General features: G+C 64.1%; 1 protein-coding gene across 4 annotated transcripts; it reads left to right on the top strand.

The window, feature by feature from the left end:
• Positions 1-6,131: 6,131 nt before the first annotated feature.
• On the top strand, positions 6,132-18,612 carry GLB1L (galactosidase beta 1 like). Of its 4 annotated transcripts, XM_039494826.1 has the most exons (18): positions 6,132-6,182; positions 8,840-8,911; positions 9,667-9,839; positions 10,495-10,645; positions 10,992-11,052; positions 11,394-11,488; positions 13,396-13,576; positions 13,948-14,006; positions 14,345-14,466; positions 15,359-15,399; positions 15,794-15,912; positions 16,262-16,336; positions 16,412-16,501; positions 16,666-16,779; positions 17,161-17,292; positions 17,516-17,588; positions 17,655-17,731; positions 17,867-18,612. In XM_039494826.1, exons 2-18 carry the CDS (start codon positions 8,858-8,860, stop codon positions 18,092-18,094), a joined length of 1,845 nt encoding a protein of 614 aa, XP_039350760.1. In that variant the 5' UTR covers positions 6,132-6,182; positions 8,840-8,857; the 3' UTR covers positions 18,095-18,612. The 4 variants fall into 4 exon arrangements, with proteins under 4 accessions (XP_039350760.1, XP_039350758.1, XP_039350759.1 ...); XM_039494824.1 differs by having other exon boundaries at positions 17,516-17,731; positions 17,867-18,610; XM_039494825.1 differs by lacking the exon at positions 6,132-6,182 and having other exon boundaries at positions 8,796-8,911; positions 17,516-17,731; positions 17,867-18,610.
• Positions 18,613-18,615: the final 3 nt, after the last annotated feature.

Here is an 18,615-nt window from a genome sequence, read left to right as displayed (position 1 = left end):
CCAGACACGCCAGCCTGCTGCAACCCAGACCCAGGCCTGGGCCATGCCCCCAAAGCTGCAGACTTTAACTAAAAACAGCTCAGCACCTGTCTCCAGACACCCAGCTCCCAATGGGATCCAAACCCCAAATAAATCCGGGTTACTCTGTATAAAGCTTATACAAGGTAAATTCGTTAATTGTTCTGCCTCTGTATCACTGATAGAGAGACATGAGCAGCTGTTTGCTCCCCAGGTATTAATCACTTACTCTGGGTCTATTGATGAACAAAAGTGATTTTATTAAGTATAAAAGTAGGATTTAAGTGGTTTCAAGTAATAACAGACAGAACAAAGTACTGTAAGTCACCAAGCAAAAACACACAAGTCTGAGCCTAATACATTAAGAAACTGATTACAGGTAAATCTCCCCCTCAGAGATGTTCCAATAAGCTCCTTTCACACACTAGACTCCTTCCTAGTCTGGGCCCAATCCTTTCCCCTGGTACAGTCCTTGTTAGTTCCCGCAGACACCTCAGGTGGTCAGCAGGGGTCTTCTCATAACTGGCCCCCCTGTCCTGCTCCACCCCTTTTTATAGCTTTGGCACAAGGCGGGAATCTTTTGTCTCTCTGGGTCCCCACCCCTCCCTCTGAATGGAAAAGGACCAGATTTTAGATGGATTCCAGGATCAGGTGACATGGTCACATGTCACTGTGAGATCCCCCCCAGTCTCCATTCCCCACGGGCTGGCCCCCACGTACACAGGAAGGCTTTCACGTGACTAAGGCAATTTACAACTGGTTGTTTCTGGAGCACCCTTAATGGCCTCCACTTAATATGTTTACATCAGTGATACAAGTTTATATCTTATTCTCCTAACTCTAACTATAGAAATAATACAAGCAAACAAATAGGATGAACACACTTAGTAGATTACAAGCTTTCTAATGACACCATGCAAGGGGTATTTAGTGTAAAGCATATTCCAGTTATGTCATATTCATAAGCATATTTCCATGAAGCACATGGAGTGCAAGGTCACAGCTGTGGCCAGAGGGATCACTCCCGATGCACAAGGTACCCACTCTACTAAAGGGTTTATCTCCTGAATTCGTGATTGCAGACCTTTGTATGCCCCTGATGTGTTACTAGCATTGTCATAACACTGACCTCTGCAATTTGCTCTGTCAATGTCCTTCTTCTGCAAAACTGGCAAACCTGAATTACAAAGCGATTCTCCAGTATGACTCGTTATTGCGAGAAATTTAAGAAAACGCTCTTGAATGTGCCTCTCTTGCGACACATAGTGGACAATGAATGTAAGTTGATCTATGTGGGATACGACAGAAGTGGAATCTACAATAATTTAAAAGTATTTTGCAACCTGCAACTGTCTGTTTATTTCTGAAAGCACCCCTTGTCCCATTACAGTTATACATTCCTCACAAATCACTGAAGAAAGGTATGAAGGCCTTCCTTTATCGGGGTGCCCATATTTTTTATAGGTTCATTTAGAAAAGGATCAAAGTGACTCAATAATTCCAAGGTGCCCAAGTAATGCCCGTTACTGGGGGATCCAGCAGTTTCGCTGGCTGTCTCCTCTGACAGAAAGCCCACACTCTGCCAGGCACTTAACAGCCCGTCTGAGGCCTCTTCCCAATAAGCAAGGTCAGTTTCAAACTGGTTTTTCAGTTCTGAGGCAATTTGCCCTTTGGCTTGTGTGCGAGAGATCCAGGTGAGCGTTGCATTTCTGTGACAAATGTTGCTCTCGTGCTCAACAACATGAACTCCAGCATGTTTCCAGTCATTAAAGCTACAACCACTAAATGCCGCTGTATCTCCAAACAAGTGACACACAAAACAAAAACCAGACCCTGTCAATGGAGAATAAAGAAGCCGCTCATGAGGGACAGATTCTCCATTGTGAAGAGGGTTTTCAATAAACGCCTTTTCTGCTGCTTGTATTGTTTTTCAGACACTGAAAAATCACAGTTTTTGTTTTGGCAAAGTGTTGGCCCTTTTGTGATCCAGTAAGATCGCACCATTTCATTTATTGGGCTCCAGCATGCTGCATCGGTCAAAGTTAGCTGCGTTTTTACCTTCATCACCTACAGCTATTTCACTCTAGTCCAGAACTGACTGGCTGGCTGACTGTTATGGCTGCTGTTGTTCCCTCACGTGAACTTGTGACGCACGTTGACTTATTTTCCAAATCACTGATATCTGGTGCATTTATTGGTGGGTTACTGAAACAGCCTGTCAAGTCTGGTATTTTGTTTAACAGCTGTTCCTCATGATTCGTTTTTAACTTCTGCACTTTCCTCTTTTCAGCTCCACTGTCATATTTTCTAGGTGCACACGCACCGGCAGCCGACATTTTTATGAAACCCCTGCACAGACGCACAGATCCAAGCAATAAGAAATGCCACATGATTGGATTTTATCACATGATAATTATGATCAGGAAGGAAGTTGTTTTAATAGGATATGTTGGTAAAATAGATTTGTTCTATGCTCTTGTTTCTTTGGCTATTTGCACATGTAATTGCAATAACTGCCCATGTAAATTGGGTATGCAAGGACACATGCATTTTGCATGCAGAATTGTCCCATCTATGCTTTCAGAAATTCAGGCCCTGGCTCCAGGTTAACATGTCATTTAGATAAATTTTGGGTGGGGGAGAGGATTTCACATCTCTCAACGCTGTAGCTTCACTCTAAGACCATGCTACATTGCTTGATGTTTGTTAGGTTTTCTTAGTGACTGTAAGAGCCAGAAAGTTTTATTTTTAAAGAAAACCTGGAATTTGGCAGAATCTCAGTCTGCTATGAGGACCTAATAATACATTACATAGGCCCAGTCTGATCTGCTTACCCCATACCATAGTTCATACATTTTTTCAATATATGGGGTCGGCAACAACCTTTAGCCAGTTGCCCATCAGGATAATCCGCTGGCGAGCCGCGAGACAGTTTGTTTACCTGACGGGCCGCGTCCCATTTTTTCATATACACCTCTACCCCGACCGAACGCGGGTTCGCAGACAACGCGGTAAAGCTCTGACACACTGCTCTGAGCAGTGTGTTAAGGGTGCCGGGCCAGGCCAGGGCTGAGGGGTTCGATAAGGGGCAGAGGGTCTCGGGGGTGGTCAGGGGCTCCCCCCCCAGGGACTGGGGGGCAGGAGCTGTGGGAGGGCACTTTTGGGGGCCCCACAGTCCCAGAGTGGCCCAGAGGATTAGCAGGAGGCCGGGAACAGCCCGCTCTGCTTCCTTTGCCCTGGCCCCAGCCATGTCGCTCGGGGCAGGGGGCTTGGGGGAAGGGGTCCCCGCCCCCCGCTCTCCAGCAGCGGGAAGCAGAGCAGCCCGGCCCCAGCCAGCTCCCAGCTGCAGCGATCTGCTTCCCACCGCCGATGAGTACGGGGAGGTTGGGGAAAGGACGCCCCCCGCACTCACCTGTGGCGGGAAGCGGAGCGCTGCGGCTGGGAGCTGGCGGAGTGGAGCGGACTGGGTCCTGCTGCTGCCAGTGAGTGCCTGTCGGGGGGCGGAGCAGTCAGGAGACAGGGGGATTGGGTAGGGGGTGGGGTCCTGGGGGTGATTAGGGATGGGGGTCTCTGGGGGGGGCGGCCAGGGAACAAGGAAGGGGGGGCAAAGCAAGTTTGATATAACGCGGTCTCACCTATAACGTGGTGAGATTTTTGTCTCCAGAGGACCGCGTTCTATCCGGGTAGAGGTGTATATAATGGGATTTATTTTTGTGGGGCTGGGGCTCCCCTTAGCCCAAGGCCCTGGGCTGCAGCCCCTAAGCCCCTGCATTAATCCGGCCCGATACCAGTGTCCTCACAGAGGCCAACTTCTTCAGTGTTGAGGCCCTGATTAGCCAGCACCGGCTGAGGTGGAGCGGCACTGTGTGCGCTTGGCTCATGTGCGCTTACCAGAACAACTGCTGTATGCCCAGCTCACCAAAGGGGAAAGGAAACGAGGAGGCCAAAAGCGCTATAAAGACACCCTCAGGCTGATCACGCGGTGTGTGGCATCGAACCACACACCACGAGACAGCAGCCCAGGAGACGGGTAACTGGCCAAGACTTGGCAGAGAGGGAACGTCCACTTTGGAGGAAAATCGCCGTGCCCTGGTCGCAGAAAAATGCCAGAAAAGAAAGGACAGAGAACGGTCACGCAGCAATCACGGGCCAACCCTGTCTTCTAACACCACCTGCAATGTCTGCCAACGAGCCTGTGGCCCAAGGATCGGACTCCTCAGTCACCAAAGGACCCATGAAAAATAAACCCTGTGACAGATCATCCTCGAGGGATCATCGGCCCCCTCACTTCCACAGTCCCTCCCAGTCCCAGGTGCTCTGCTCGTTAAGGAAAAGGAGGCAGAGAGCGAGGATGCAGACACCCTCCCTGTATACCTTCGGCTCCAAACATCAGAGAGGTTTCAGGGAGGTGGGTGTTAGCCCTTTTGAATTCAGATCTCCTTTCTAGTCAGGCTGTTTTGAAGCCCTTTTCTTTGGACTCAATTCCCTCCCCTGGGAAGGAAAACTTCCCCTTGCTACTGGGGAATCATGTACCTGCTGCAAAACGAGCTAGAAGACAGTGTGATCTGAGCCAAGTGCAGGGTCACCCGCCCCTAGCATTGAAAAAATCCCCCGTCAGGCCCCCAAAATCTGAAGCGTGGCTTAAAGATCACAAGATTGTTGTTAACAACAAACCACCTTGGGTTCTTTCTGTTTAGCCCCTGGTTTTTGAGCCACGGGGGGTGGGGTGGTTTTAAGCTTTTCTCCCCATTCAGGAGGGCTAGAAACATACTTATTTTTCAAACAGAAGCTGAGATTCTCCCATCATCAGCTGACACTGGGGCTTTAAGAAAAACATAGACTGTCCCAAGACTCCTGCTAAACTCATGAGAGTTGGCAGCCTGCAAGTGTCACCTCTTGCCCAGAAGTGCTCCGGGAACTCATGGCATGAGTGAGGGCCGGCTAGTGAGAGCGGATGGCACCGAAGGCCCCAGCGTAGAACCCTCCGTGTGAACACGGCAGCACCTGTCAGGCCGGCAGCACCCAAGGGCCTGGCTCTCACGGGAGCTCCCATTAGTGAGAATGGAAATCTACCCGCCTGTGCTGTACAGTGCGAGAGCCCGGAGGGCTGCTCGTGTGTGGCCCTGCCGGCTCCAGCTGAGCTGGGATTCTCTTCTCCTCGCCAGGGATGGTCACGGCCCCGGGTGCCTGTTTCAGCCAGGCTCCGCTCTCACCCTCCATGGGGCTGCATCCAGTGGCCTTCTGAACATCACCACTTGGCTGCTTTCAGCTGCATCCTGCAGCTGCCAGTTCCGGCTCTGCACCCACCCTTCCCGCTCTGGATTGAGAATTGTTTGCTAATGGGGGTGGGGGTGGATGGCAGCAAGGCCGTGTGTCAGCCAAAGATGCTCTCCTGGGGGTGGCCCTATGTGGAGACCCACTCTCTGCTGTGGCTTCATGATGGCAGGACAGCTGCTTGCGGGCTGGGAAGGGTGGGCTACCGGGATGCAAGAAGCACAGTGTGTGAACCTTCAGCATCTCTGCTCTCTGCTCCAGAAGGACCCGCTCCCTCACCCCGTTCCTGTCCCTTACAGGTCAGTGAGCAGGGGCAGACCCCGCCCAGTGGCACCGTGCCCCACTCTGGCTGGGCATGTCTCCTGAAGGGAGTGTACATTTGGTCTGGAGCTCCAGCCTTTTGCCAACCCACCCCGAGGTGCTGGGAATGGCGGGTTACTGGCTGGTGAGAGCGATGCCTTGGGGCCGGTTTTGGCACCGCGGGTAACGGCGTCCCAGGCAGCACCACGTTCCAGGCAAACAACGCAGGAGCTTAGAAGGGCGAGGCTGGCAGAGCGGGTAATCCCGGCCACAGGCCCCACTGGTGATCGGTGCTGTCGTAGCACCAGGCGCGCGTTGTGCTCAGTGGCCAGCACCCCCTGGCCTTGCTGCAGAGCAGCTCGCTACTTACCAACGGGAGCGCGAGGGAGGGGAGTGGGGGAGAGGAAAGGGGGCAGAGACGGGCAAAGAGCCACGTCCTGGGGGATGGGAATCTACCCCGGCTGCGCCCCCATTGTGAGCTGTCATGGAACGTGGTGATGCCCTGCTCTGGGGGGCACCAGGCAAAGGCACCGGGCAGCGTCCAATGGAGTCATGGGCCTCCCGCTCTCCCGGGAGCCAGCCTCGACCTGGTGAGTAACGGGGCAGCGCCGCTGGCCAAGGGGCTGCCCCACCCCAGCCGCTGGGACACAGGACTCCATCCAGGGCACAACCCCCTTCACCAGGCAGCTGGGCTTCACCTGGCACTGCCCAGAGGGACACGTGTGCCTACAGCGCACTGCCTGTGGCTGGCACCTGGTTACCAGCCCTGCCCCCGGGAGAGTCCCAGGGGATCCCCAGCAGAGGGAGCCCCCTCCCCGTCTGCCCCCAGCAGAGACCCCCCGCAGAGATCACTGCTCCCCTGGGCCCCACATGGGCCCCCAGCACAGACCCCCCAGAGATCACTGCTCCCCTGGGCCCCCATTGGCCCCCAGCACAGACCCCCCAGAGATCACTGCTCCCCTGGGCCCCCATTGGCCCCCAGCACAGACCCCCCACAGAGATCACTGCTCCCCTGGGCCCCCAGCTGCCCCCAGCACAGACCCCCCAGAGATCACTGCTCCCCTGGGCCCCACATGGGCTCCCAGCACAGACCCCAGAGATCACTGCTCCCTGGACCCCCATAGCCCCAGCACAGACCCCCCAGAGATCACTGCTCCCCTGGGCCCCCATCTTCCCTGGCACAGACCCCCCCCAGAGATCACTGCTCCCCTGGGCCCCCATCTTCCCCAGCTCAGACCCCCCACAGTGTTAAAGGCTCCCCTGGTCCCCAATAGCCCCCGGCACAGACCCCCCCCAGAGATCACTGCTCCCGTTGTCCCCCATAGCGGCCAGAAGAGACCACCCCCATAGTTCACTGCTCCCCTGGGCCCCCATCGGCCCCCAGCACAGATACCCCCAGAGATCACTGCTCCCCTGGGCCCCCATCGTACCCGGCACATACCCCAGAGATCACTGCTCCCTGGGCCCCAGCTGCCCCCAGAACAGACCCCAGAGATCACTGCTCCCTGGGCCCCACATGGGCCCCCAGCACAGACCCCCCAGAGATCACTGCTCCCCTGGGCCCCACATGGGCTCCCAGCACAGACCCTCCCAGAGATCACTGCTCCCCTGGGCCCCCATCTTCCCCGGCACAGACCCCCCCAGAGATCACTGCTCCCCTGGGCCCCCATCGTCCCCGGCACATACCCCCCCAGAGATCACGGCACCCCAGGGCCCCCATCTGCCCAGGCACAGACCCCCCCAGAGATCACTGCTCCCCTGGGCCCCCATCTTCCCCGGCACAGACCCTCCCAGAGATCACTGCTCCCCTGGGCCCCCATCTTCCCCAGCACAGACCACCCCAGAGATCACTGCTCCCCTGGGCCCCCATCTTCCCTGGCACAGACCCTCCCAGAGATCACTGCTCCCCTGGCCCCCATAACCCCCAGCACAGACCCCCCCAGAGATCACTGCTCCCCTGGGCCCCCCATTGGCCCCCAGCACAGACCCTGATGCTGGGACCGGGACATTCCCTCAGTTGGAGTCCCTGGGGGCCCGGGGGCTGCAGCTGCAGGCGTGTCCCATGGTTCTCAAGCCGGGGCGCACAGGGGGTTTCCGGGGGGACATCGGTTCCCCTAGAGATTTGCCGAGTTTCAGACGCACGAGCGAAGTCAGCGCAACCTGACATTTCCTTCCGACCGTGGCTTGTTTGTGGGGCTCTGGCCAGGCCTGGGGGCGCTGCCCGGTGGGTGGGCAGGAGCCTGGGGCTGGACACTCTGGTGTCCTTATGCAGGGCCGCCCAGAGGATTCCGGGGGCCCGGGGTCTTCGGCGGCGGGAGGCCCTTCCGTTCCTGGACCCGCCGGCGTGCCCGAAGACCCGCGGCGGGACTTCCGCCGGCGCAGCCCGGTCTTCGGCGGTAATTCGGCGGAGGGGGGACCCGCTGCGGGTCTTCGGGGCACTTCGGCGGCGGGTCCCGGAACGGAAGGGCCCCCCGCCGCCGAATTACCGCCGAAGCGGGACCCGCCGCCGAAGCGCAGCCCGGTCTTCGGCGGTAATTCGGCGGAGGGGGGGCCCGCCGCGGGTCTTCGGGGCACTTCGGCGGCGGGGCCCGGAACGGAAGGGCCCCCCGCCGCCGAATTACCGCTGAAGATCGGGCTGCACGTCGGCGAAGACTGGGAGCGGCAGAAACTCCTGCGCCCGGCCGCACAAGAGTTTGCCGGGCCCCCCGGAGGGAGTGAAGGACCCCGCTCCAGGGGCCCCAAAAAACTCTGGTGGGGGCCCCCGTGGGGCTTGGGCCCTGGGGCAAATTGCCCCTCTTGCCCCCCCTCTGGGCGGCCCTGTCCTTATGTCGGAGTTTCTCAGCAAGTCGTTTTGCAGGGAGGTGAAACGTGGGGTCCGCCAGACAAATCCGCCTCCTGCCGGGGGGCTGAGAGTGGGGGGCTGGGCCCGGCTGGCACCGAGGGGGGGCTGCTGTGGGGGTCGCGGTGCCAGCCGGGCCCAGCCCCAGAGCCCAGGACGGGGAGCGGGGGGGGGAGCTCTGGCCTTGGCAGCAAGGGTGAAAAATGGGGGCGGGGGTGGGGGTCGTAGGAGCCTATGTGAGAAAAATCCCCAAATATCGGGACTGTCCCTTTAAAACCAGGACGTCTGGTCCCCCCCCCGCCCCCCGCGTGGGGCTGGTGCCCGGGACGCGCCTGAGTCTAGGACCCGGGGGGAGCGCGGGGCTGGAGCCGCCACGGGCGGTCACGTGACGCTCCCGCTTCTCCCCAGCTGCGCGGGGCCGTGACCATGGGGCCCGCGGGCCGCGTCCTGCTGCTGGCGGCGGCGCTGCTGCGGCTGGAGGTGAGTCGGGCCGGGAGCCGGGAGGGGGAGCCCGGGAGCCGGGAGCCGGGAGCCGGGAGGGGGCGGGGCTGGATCCGCTTTATCAACAGACCCGAGTCTGGGTCCGTCTGTCCCCGCCCCCCCCCCGCCACTCCGGGCCCCCAACCCGCCCGAGCCTGGGGGCGGCCGCAGCCCTGGGGGCCTGACCCGTGCCCAGTCCCGGGTAAATCCCGGGGGGGGGGCATCGCCCTGTCCCGGCCCGGGGCAGCCCCAGTAACACGGGGGAGCGTTTCCTGCTCAGCTGGATCCGGCTTTTCCTACAGCCGGTTGCGGGGATCAGCGCGTTTCATGGGGAATGAAGTAACAGCGGCCCCGACGCGGCCTGAGCCCCCTGAACTGAGCGGGGCCAAATCGGGGCGGCACCAGCACAGCCGGGGGGGCTCTGCCGGCACCGCGAGGGCGGCGGGCGGGTTCCCTTCCGCGGCAGCCTGCGGAGAGTCCGCTGGTCCCGCGGCTTTGGCGGACCTCCCGCGGGCTCCCGCCGCCGAACCCGCGGGGCCGGGGACCTCCCGCGGGCTCCTGCCCCCGAAGGGAACCCGCCTGCCGGGCGTGGGGCGGCAGAATGCCTAGAGCCGCCCCTGGGCAGCCGGCAGCGTCTGCACCTTCCCTTCGAGCCTCCCATCCGGGGCGCCCCCCCCCCCCCGCGGGAACGCCCGCCCCCCGGGTAGCGCAGCCGCCCGGCCCTCGGCCGTGTGCTCACAGCTCCCGGGGGCCAGGCCTGTGCCGGCGCCCGCTCCTTCCAGGTGGATTACGCCCACGACTGCTTCCGCAAGGACGGCGCCCCCTTCCGCTACATCTCGGGCAGCATCCACTACGCCCGCGTCCCGCGCCCCGCCTGGCGCGACCGGCTCCTCAAGATGTACATGAGCGGCCTCAACGCCGTGCAGGTGTAGGTGACCCGCGTGCCCGGCCGGGCCCCCACGGGGAGCGCGGCCCCCAGGGCGTCACTCACATGGTCTCTCCGGGTCACGGCTCTCGCCCTGGGGTCCCCAGTTCCTGCCCCAAAACCAGAGCCTCGGGCGGGGCCGACGTGAGCGCCGGTCCCTGAGCCGGGGGCTCTGATCCCAGCCCTCAGCTGCAGCGTCCAGCGGAGCCGCCGTGGCCCCTTGCGGCTGGTGACAGCAGCTTGGCACTGGCCGTTGTGATGGCCAGGCCCCTCCAGCTGGGCTGGGGCTCACAGGGGACACGTGCCCCCCCCCCAGTACCCCAGTATGGCCAGTCGGCCCTCGGATCCAGAGAGTTAATGCACCAATCACTGGATCAGGGCCCCCAGTCCTGCGCCACGACGGGACCCGCCTGTGTCCTTAGGGATCTCCCTGCCGTGCTGTGGTGCTCGGCCTTCGGCCACGTCCCGGCCCCCCCAGGGCGGGCAGACCCCGGAGGCTGCGCCCCCCCCCCTTCCCCCCAGGGCGGGCAGACCCCAGAGGCTGGGCCCTTCCCCCCAAGGGCGGGCAGACCCCAGAGGCTGCGCCCCTCCCCCTTCCCCCCAGGCCGGGCAGACCCCAGAGGCTGGGCCCCTCACTGATCCTGACTCTCGTCCCCAGCTACGTCCCCTGGAATTACCACGAGCCGCTGCCCGGGGTCTATGACTTCTCCGGGGACCGAGACCTGGGACACTTCCTGGACCTGACAGCAGAGCTGGGCCTCCTGGTGATCCTGCGGCCCGGGCCCTACATCTGCGCCGAGTGGGAGATGGTGAGGGCTGGGCAGGGGCTGCTCTGCCCTGAGTCTGACCCCAGCCCCTGTCTGTCTGGCCCAGGCCCCCCACCTCTGCTGGTGCCCCTCACTCCCGACCCACAGCCCCTGCTAGCCCAGCCCTGCCCGTCCACCCCCCAGCTCTGCCGGCGCCCCTCACTCCTGACCCGCAGCCCCCTGCTAGCGTAGCCCCCTCCTAGCTCTGCTGCTGCCTCTGAATTCTGACCCCTTCATGGTGGGTCTCTGATGCAGGCCAATGAGACCTTCCTGCTCCTTCCACTTGACCCAGATCCGCCAAGTCTCCGGGGACTGACGAGTCTCTTTGTCCTCTGGGCTGTTTCTCTAGGGCGGCCTCCCTGCCTGGCTGCTGTGGAAACCAGACATTGTCCTGCGCTCCTCTGACCCAGGTAAGGGGCGTCCCACGGGGACCAGCCCACTGGGCTCCTGCGCTCAGCCACACAGGGCCACTTAGTTGGTGCCAGGACGCTGTGGGGCTCTGGCATTTACCTGCTAGGCCTCTCCCCATCCTCGGAGCCCCGAATGCAGAGCAGCTGGGCTCCTTCTCGTCCCCGCCGCCCCCTGGAGACGGGCATCAGCCTCCCACCCTGGGCGAGCTCGGCGAGGCTGGCGGGCTCTGCCAGCGCCCTGTGCACAAACCACGGTGGGCTCATGGCTCTCACAGGAACCCTGGGCCTGCCAGTGCAGTCAGAGACGGGGGGCTGAGCCCAGTTGCTGTCTCTGCTCCCAGATTATCTGCAGGCCGTGGATTCCTGGCTGGACGTCCTGCTGCCCAGGATCAAGCCCCGGCTGTACCAGAACGGAGGGAACATCATCAGCATCCAGGTGGGTGGGGTGGGGGGCTCAGGGTCCCTTCCCTGGCTCACTGCTTCTTTCCAAGCCTATCCCAGCACCCAGAGCCCTCTGTCCTGTCCCCCACGGAGCCCCCTGCAACCCCCATTGCTCTGGAGTCCCCTGTTCCCCACAGAGCCCCCTGGCCCTGTTGTTACCTGCACAAAATTCTCCGTTACTCGCACTTTCTGGGACATCCCACCTCTACCTAGTCCCTAGGGCTCAAGGTGTAACCCGGTTCATTTAGGCACCCCCGCCTTTCCCAGTTCCTAGGGCTCCAGGCGCAAGGCACCGAACTTTACCCCTCCGTGGGCCCCGGGCTCAGAGCACACACCCACTCCCTGGCCACTCAGGGCGTAATCCGTTGTGGGTTTAGGGTCTTTTACCAGTGAAAGAGCCTCACATAGTAATATCCCACCTAACCTGTAGCACACGCTACACGTACGCTGCTCCCCACTCCCAATAGGACAGATGAACTCTTCCCTGCTGGCCAGTCAGGATCGGGTCCATCTGGGGACTCCAGTTTCTGCCCAGTGTCACTGGCAGGTGTTGAGGCAGCTCTGGGAGCTCTGACCTGGGGCTGTGTCCTGGAGCTGGTTCCCAAGAACTTCCTTTTGGAGCCCAGGTTCTAGAGTGAAACTTGAGTCTTGCTTAGCTGCACCTGAACCAACCATGATACTAACATTTTACTCACCAACCCTCACATTGTAACAAAATTCTCTAACCAATCCTGCCCCAGCGCCTGCATGGATTCACACCAGCCACATTAATCATGTAACAGACAGAAACAATCAAAGCACCAGACGGATGAACCATAGGGAAGTGGGGACCGTAAAGATAAAACACTGAAGAAATGAGGATTTCACACCCACAGCTACTGCTCGGTGGTTTCTGTAACCAGCTTCAGATCCGTTTCTGTATCTGGTGACGTGGGGGGGCCATCGGACGGAGTCTCCTTATCAGCCCGGTGTGACATTGTTTTAACGTAATTAGATAGAATGTGAGGACGAGACTTCCGCTCATGGCTGCTGCTCTCCTAATATGGCAGCAGACAAAGGCCGTAGGCCGTGCACTGTAACCCCAGAGCCCCCTGCCCCTGTACCCCCCCCCCCCCCAGGCTGAGCTGAGCCCTCCAGCTGCAGGTCACGGTACATGAGACCGAGAGGCTGGGGCTGTGCAGGGGGAGCCATGCGTGGGGGGCACTGGGATGGGAGCATGAACCGGAGCTATTAGCCAAAGCCTGCCCCTCCCCCCATCTGTCCCTCTCTGGGACCTGGATTCACCTCCAGCGGGTGGAGGCAGGAACCATCGCCCGGCCATAGGGAGGGACTGAAATAGCAGGAGGGATGGGGGGGGCTGCAGGTCGGGAGTGAGGGGCATAGTCAGAGCTGGGGGGAGCCCAGAGCTGGGCTCGCAGGGGCTGAGAGTCGGGAGTGAGGGGCACCGGCAGAGCTGGGGGAGGGGAAGCCCAGGGCTGGGGCAGCGGGTCGGGAGTGAGGGGCACCGGCAGAGCTGGGGGACGGGGGCTAGCAGGGGGCTGTGGGTCGGGATTGAGGGGCGCTGGCAGAGTTGTGGGGGGAGCCCAGGACTGGGCTAGCAGGGGCTGCAGGTCGGGAGTGAGGGGCACCGGCAGGGCTGGGCTAGCAGGGGGCTGCAGGTCGGGAGTGAGGGGCAACGGCAGAGCTGGGTGGGGGGTCAGGGCTGGGCTATCAGGGGGCTGCGGGTCGGGATTGAGGGGCGCTGGCAGAACTGTGGGGGGAGCCCAGGGCTGGCAGGGCAGCGGCAGTGGGGCTGAGTGGGGGGGACTCGTCCTGTCTCTTAGCTGGGACCGTGCAGGTCGCCCCCCCCAGCAGCGGCCCAGGTCCCACGGTGCCGCCCCCTCACGGCTGCCCGCCCCGCAGGTGGAGAACGAGTATGGGAGCTACTCCGCCTGCGACTACGACTACCTGCGGCACCTGCTGGCCGCCTTCCGCACCCGGCTGGGGCCCGACGTGCTGCTCTTCACCACCGACGGCAACAGCGCCGCCGAGCTGCGGTGCGGCACCCTGCAGGGGCTCTACGCCACCGTGGACTTCGGGCCAGGTGCCCCTGGGCGGGGGCTGGCTCGGGCAGGATGGCGGGGGGGCTGCCTCGGATGGGGGACAGAATGGCAGGGCCTGGCTCAGAGGAGGGGCAGGAGGGGGGGGCAGGACGGTGGGGGGGCTGGCTTGGACGGGACAGGCCGGGGGGCCTGGCTTGGAGGGGGGGCAGGATGGCGGGGGAGCTGGCTCGGATGGGGGCAGGATGGCAGGGGAGGTGGCTTGGGCGGGGCTGGCTTGGATGGGGGCAGGATGGCGGGGCTGGCTCAGATGGGGGCAGAACGGCAGGGGCTGACTAGGACGGGGGTGGAGGGAAGGGGGCTGATGGACGAACCCGATGGGGCCCGTTCTGACCTGCCCCCATCTGTCCCCCAGGCCCCAACGTCACAGCCGCGTTTGCCCCTCAGCGACTCTATGAACCCAAGGGACCTCTGGTGAGAGTGGGCCCCGTGGGGGGCAGGTGCTGCCTGGGCCTCTGGGGGCTGTAGGGCTTGGGGGGCTGGTTGTGGCAGGAGCTCTGTGCTCAGAAGGGCTCTGGGGATGGGCGGCTCTGTGGGGTGTGGGGCCTGGGCTGGGGGCTCCGTGGGGCACAGGGGGCCTGGGCAGGGGGCTCTGGACTCCCTTGTCTCAGAAGCCCCTGCTGCAGGCTCAGGGCTGGGGGGCGGCGCTGCCCTGGGGCGTGGGGGGCCCTGGGGCGGGGGGGGCCCGGGGGCGTGGGGGGCCCTGGCTGGCCGGCTGCCGGGGGCGGTGGGTAACGGCCCGTCTGCCCCAGGTGAACTCGGAGTACTACACGGGCTGGCTGGACTACTGGGGAGAGCCGCACGCCGGCAGCAGCCCCGCGCAGGTGGCTCGGGGTCTCCAGGACATGCTGCAGCTGGGAGCCAACGTCAACATGTGACTGTCCGGCCGCGGGGGGGCTGGGCCGGGCCAGGGGGGCCCTGGGCAGGTCACGGCCGCGGGGGGGCCGGGCCGGGGGGGGGCAGAGCCCCAGGCCATGCGGCGCCTGCTGCTGCTGCTGGATGCCAGCGGGCGCCAGGCCCCCAAGGCCTGGGGGTTCCTCTGCCCAGGGCTGCGTGGGGAGGTTCTGCTGGGCCCGGCCCCAGGGCTGTCGTGCTGGAGTTGGGGGGCGGAATTGGCGCTGCCAGGGCCCTCCTCTGCTGGGGGTTGGCCAGCCCCCCATGAGCTGCCCTCGGCAGTGGGGTGCGGCTGGCCCTGCCCCGGGAGCCCCATGCGGCCGGTGCTCTGGGGCTGCTGCCCGGCAGCCCAGACGTTCCTTTATCCCTGGTTCCCCGTCTCTGCGCCACCCCCCGCGCCCAGGTGTCCCCTGGCTGAGCCAGGTGCCAACCCTGCCGTGCTGGTCGGTGCCACAGCCCTGGCACGATTCTGGCCCACGCTGCGCTCCCTGCACGGGGGCTCCCCCTTCCCTGCCCTTGGCAGGAGGCCCCAGTGCAACCCGTCCTCTCCTTCCTGCCTCCCCTCTCCCCCACCCCAGGTCTCTCGGTCCCCTGCCCCCTCCCCCCTCCCATGCTCCCCAGAGGCTCTGGCCCTTTGCCTTGGGCAGTAGCCGGTTTACGGGCTGGCTGCATTTGGTGATTTCCAGCCCACGGTGCTGGCTGGGTCCCTCTGGGAACCGGGGTTCCCCCGTGGAGTCAGGCCGGGTGGGCTCAGGCAGGAGGGGGGTGACGGGGGGAGCTGGAGGGAGGGTGGCAGCCAGCCCTGGGCCTGTCTGGGCTGGTCGCTGGGGGCTCGGCTGGGCTCTGATGGCCACCTCTGGGTTATCACCTAGGTACATGTTCCAGGGGGGCACCAACTTCGGCTACTGGAGCGGTGAGTCCACCCCTCCCCCGCCCGTGTGGAGCAGGGGACCCATGGAGGTCACAGGGCTGGTGGGTGCTGCCTGGCGGGTCCCTGCAGGGCTGTGGTACCTGGGCATTCGCCCACCCTACCGAGCCCGTCTCTGCCCACCCCTGGGTGCTCTCGGCTGTCAGCAGCGCTGCACGGGGGCTCCTGCGGCCCATGCCAGCCCCGGCCCCCTCCTCCCGGAACGCGCCAGGCCACGGTCCGTGTGGTTTCCGTGCCGTGGGCCAGGCCCCGTTCCCAGGGAGCTCCCAGCAGCCCCTGGTCCTTGCCCCCATCTCCCTGGGCGCGCCTGGCTGCAGCCCCGAGCCGGTGGGGGGCACGGCAGGGCCCAGCCCTGGCTCACGGCACCTGCCTTGGCCAGCTGCCGACTACAAGGGCCGCTACAAGCCAGTCACCACCAGCTACGACTACGACGCGCCGCTCTCGGAGGCCGGCGACCCCACCGAGAAGCTGTTTGCCATCCGGACGGTCATCGGCCAGGTACCGAGCCCAGCGGGCTGGGGGGGGGGAACCACCCTCGCCACCGCCTGGCACCTCGGGGAGCCCCGGGCAGAGCTGCTGCCTGTGTCGGGGGCAGGGCCCTGTCCTGCCAGCGCCAGCGGTGCCAGCACCGTAAGGCCCTGCTCGCTGCAGGGACCGCTGGGGCGAGGGCAGCTCTGCCCTGGCAGGGCAGAGGGAGGGGGGCGCCCCCGGCAGGTGCCCTGGGCTGATGACTGAGCCTCAAGAGCTGGGGTGTCAGGCATGGCTCTGGCCCCCTGCCCCCCTTCCATGGCATCGGGGGGGTGCCCCGACCCAGCCTGGCTGGCTCCTAACGGGGTTTGCTGTTCAGTTCCAGCCCCTGCCTGAGGGTCCGATGCCGCCCGCCACCCCCAAGTACGCCTACGGCCCCGTGCCCCTGCGGAAGGTGAGTGGCTGCCCTGGGAGCTGCCCCCCCACCCCAGGAGGCCCCCACCCACCCTGCCCCTCTCCTCTCTTGCAGCAGGGCGAGGTGCTGGAGCTGCTGGACGTGCTGTGCCCTGGCGGGCCCATCCGGAGCCGGTTCCCCCTCACCTTCGAGGCCGTGAAGCAGGTGAGGGGGCAGGGGTGGGCCCAGGCTCCTCGCCTCTGCCAAGGCTTTACCTGGGCAGGCAGGAGCTGGGCCTGCTGCAGATGGGAGGCCCTGGAGAGGGTTTCCCATGGGCAGCTCCTCGGCCCCCTGCTCCCATGGGGCTCTCACCCTCCAATCTGCTGCAGGCTCACGGCTTTGTCCTGTACCGGACGCGCCTGCCCCGGGACGTCTGGGATCCGGCCCCTCTGAGCGCCCCTCCCACCAGCGTCTGCGACCGCGCCTACGTGCTGCTCAACGGGGTGCGTCCCGTCCTGCGCCGGGCCCCGTGGGGCCATGCCCAGCCCCTCTGTGCTGCAGGGGGGTTAGTGCCTGTGGGGCGGGGGGTGGCAGTGCTGGAGCCAGCCTGGGGTGGGGACTGTGCCACCCTTGCAGGGGTCCCTGCTTCTTGGCCCCCGGTGCCTGTTGGCCTTTGCCCTGGTCCCATCTCCGCTATGGGGCGGATCTGTCGGGGGCGGTCACCCCACGGGGTATCCAAATGGGAGGGAGCCCTGGGAGCTGGTTCCGCCGGCCCCCTGCTGGGGAGAGTCCGTCGGGTCGTGCCGGGGGGGGGGGCAGACCGAGGGGGCTCTGGGGAGGGGAGGCTGGCGCTGACCCGATTCCCCACCCCTGCCTGGCGCCAGGAGTACCAGGGGAGGCTGGAGCGCGACGGGCAGACGACACTGAACCTCACGGGCCAGGCTGGCGCCAGGCTGGACCTGCTGGTGGAGAACATGGGCAGGATCAACTTTGGTGTGAACGCCAGCGACTTCAAGGTGAGGGGCGGGCGCTGCTGCCAGGTGCCCCCTGGGCCGGGCATCCTCAGAGCAGAGCTAGGGCGGGGCTGGGCAGCTCCCAGGTGGGAGGCCCCTCCGGGCATGGCCAGGGAGCGGGGTTCGCCCTGTGCGGGGAGCAGGGGGCATGGGGCAGCCGAGGGGGGCAAAGCCCCGGGCAGGGCCCTCAGCTCCCTCCCCACTGGCTCCTGTCCCGCGTCCGCAGGGCCTGCTCCAGAACCTCTCCCTGGACTCGGCTCTGCTCAGCGACTGGCTGATTTACCCCCTGGACGTGGACTCGGCGGTGACAGGGGGCTGGCCCCTGCCCCCCCCCCAGGCTGAGGGGAGCAGGGCCGGGCTGGGGCCAGCGCTCTACACTGGGGCCTTCCAGACCCCTGGCGTCGCCTGGGACACCTTCGTGAAGTTCCCCGGCTGGAGCAAGGTACCGCGGGGGGCGGCTGGGGGCAGTTCTCCCACTGCCGGGGGGGTCAGGGGAGAGGGCGCCGGGGGGGCACGTGGGGTGGGGGCAGAGGGCAGGATGCCCCCGCACACTCATGCCCCCCCTCTGCCCCTCCAGGGCCAGCTCTGGATAAACGGCTTCAACGTGGGCCGGTACTGGCCGGCGTGGGGCCCCCAGCAGACGCTCTTCGTGCCCGGCTCGCTGCTGAGCGCCTCGGCCCCCAACAACATCACCCTGCTGGAGCTGGAGGGGGCCCCCCCCAGGCCCTTCGTGCTGTTCCTGGACCGGCCCCTGCTCAACCAGACCGTCAGCGGCCAGGCGGGGACTGAGCCGCGGCCTCCCTAACGCACCCCCCCCCCCCAGGGCTCAGACGGCTGCAGCTCAGGTGCCTTTGGGCATCCTGCCCTGGCGGTGCCCAAATCCCCTGGCCGCACCGGGCAGGGGGAGTCCTGCCGGCTGAGCAGAGCCCAGGGGCTGCGGGCTGCCCCCTCCCTCCCTCGCAGCCAGAGGAGGTGGACAGCCTGGCTCCCGGTGACGCAGCTGGTCCTGGCTGGGGCAGGGCTGCCCAGAACAGCATCACGGGCCCCCAGGGCCGGGCCGGCCCCCAGTGGCAGAGCCCGAGTGTAGCCCCTGGGGATGGGCAGGGATCGGTCCCAGCTGCCTGCAGCAGGCCGAGCCGAGGCCCCGCCGAAGGGAGACACGGCGTTCGCTGCCGGCAGCTTGCCCTTTATTGCCAGGTTCAGGGTGCGTTGTGGCTGTGTGCCGGGGGGGCAGAGGCAGCACGGCCGGGGAGCCGGTTTCCTGCCTGCCGGCTCGTGCCCCCCAGGCTGGGCACCAGGGGTTACATTTTATTACCCGTTAAAAAT

This window comes from Mauremys reevesii, linkage group 11 (genome assembly GCF_016161935.1).
Source record: "Mauremys reevesii isolate NIE-2019 linkage group 11, ASM1616193v1, whole genome shotgun sequence".
Lineage (NCBI taxonomy): Eukaryota > Metazoa > Chordata > Testudines > Geoemydidae > Mauremys > Mauremys reevesii.
Note: the sequence above shows the minus strand (reverse complement) of the source record. Positions and strands in the feature narration are given on the sequence as shown.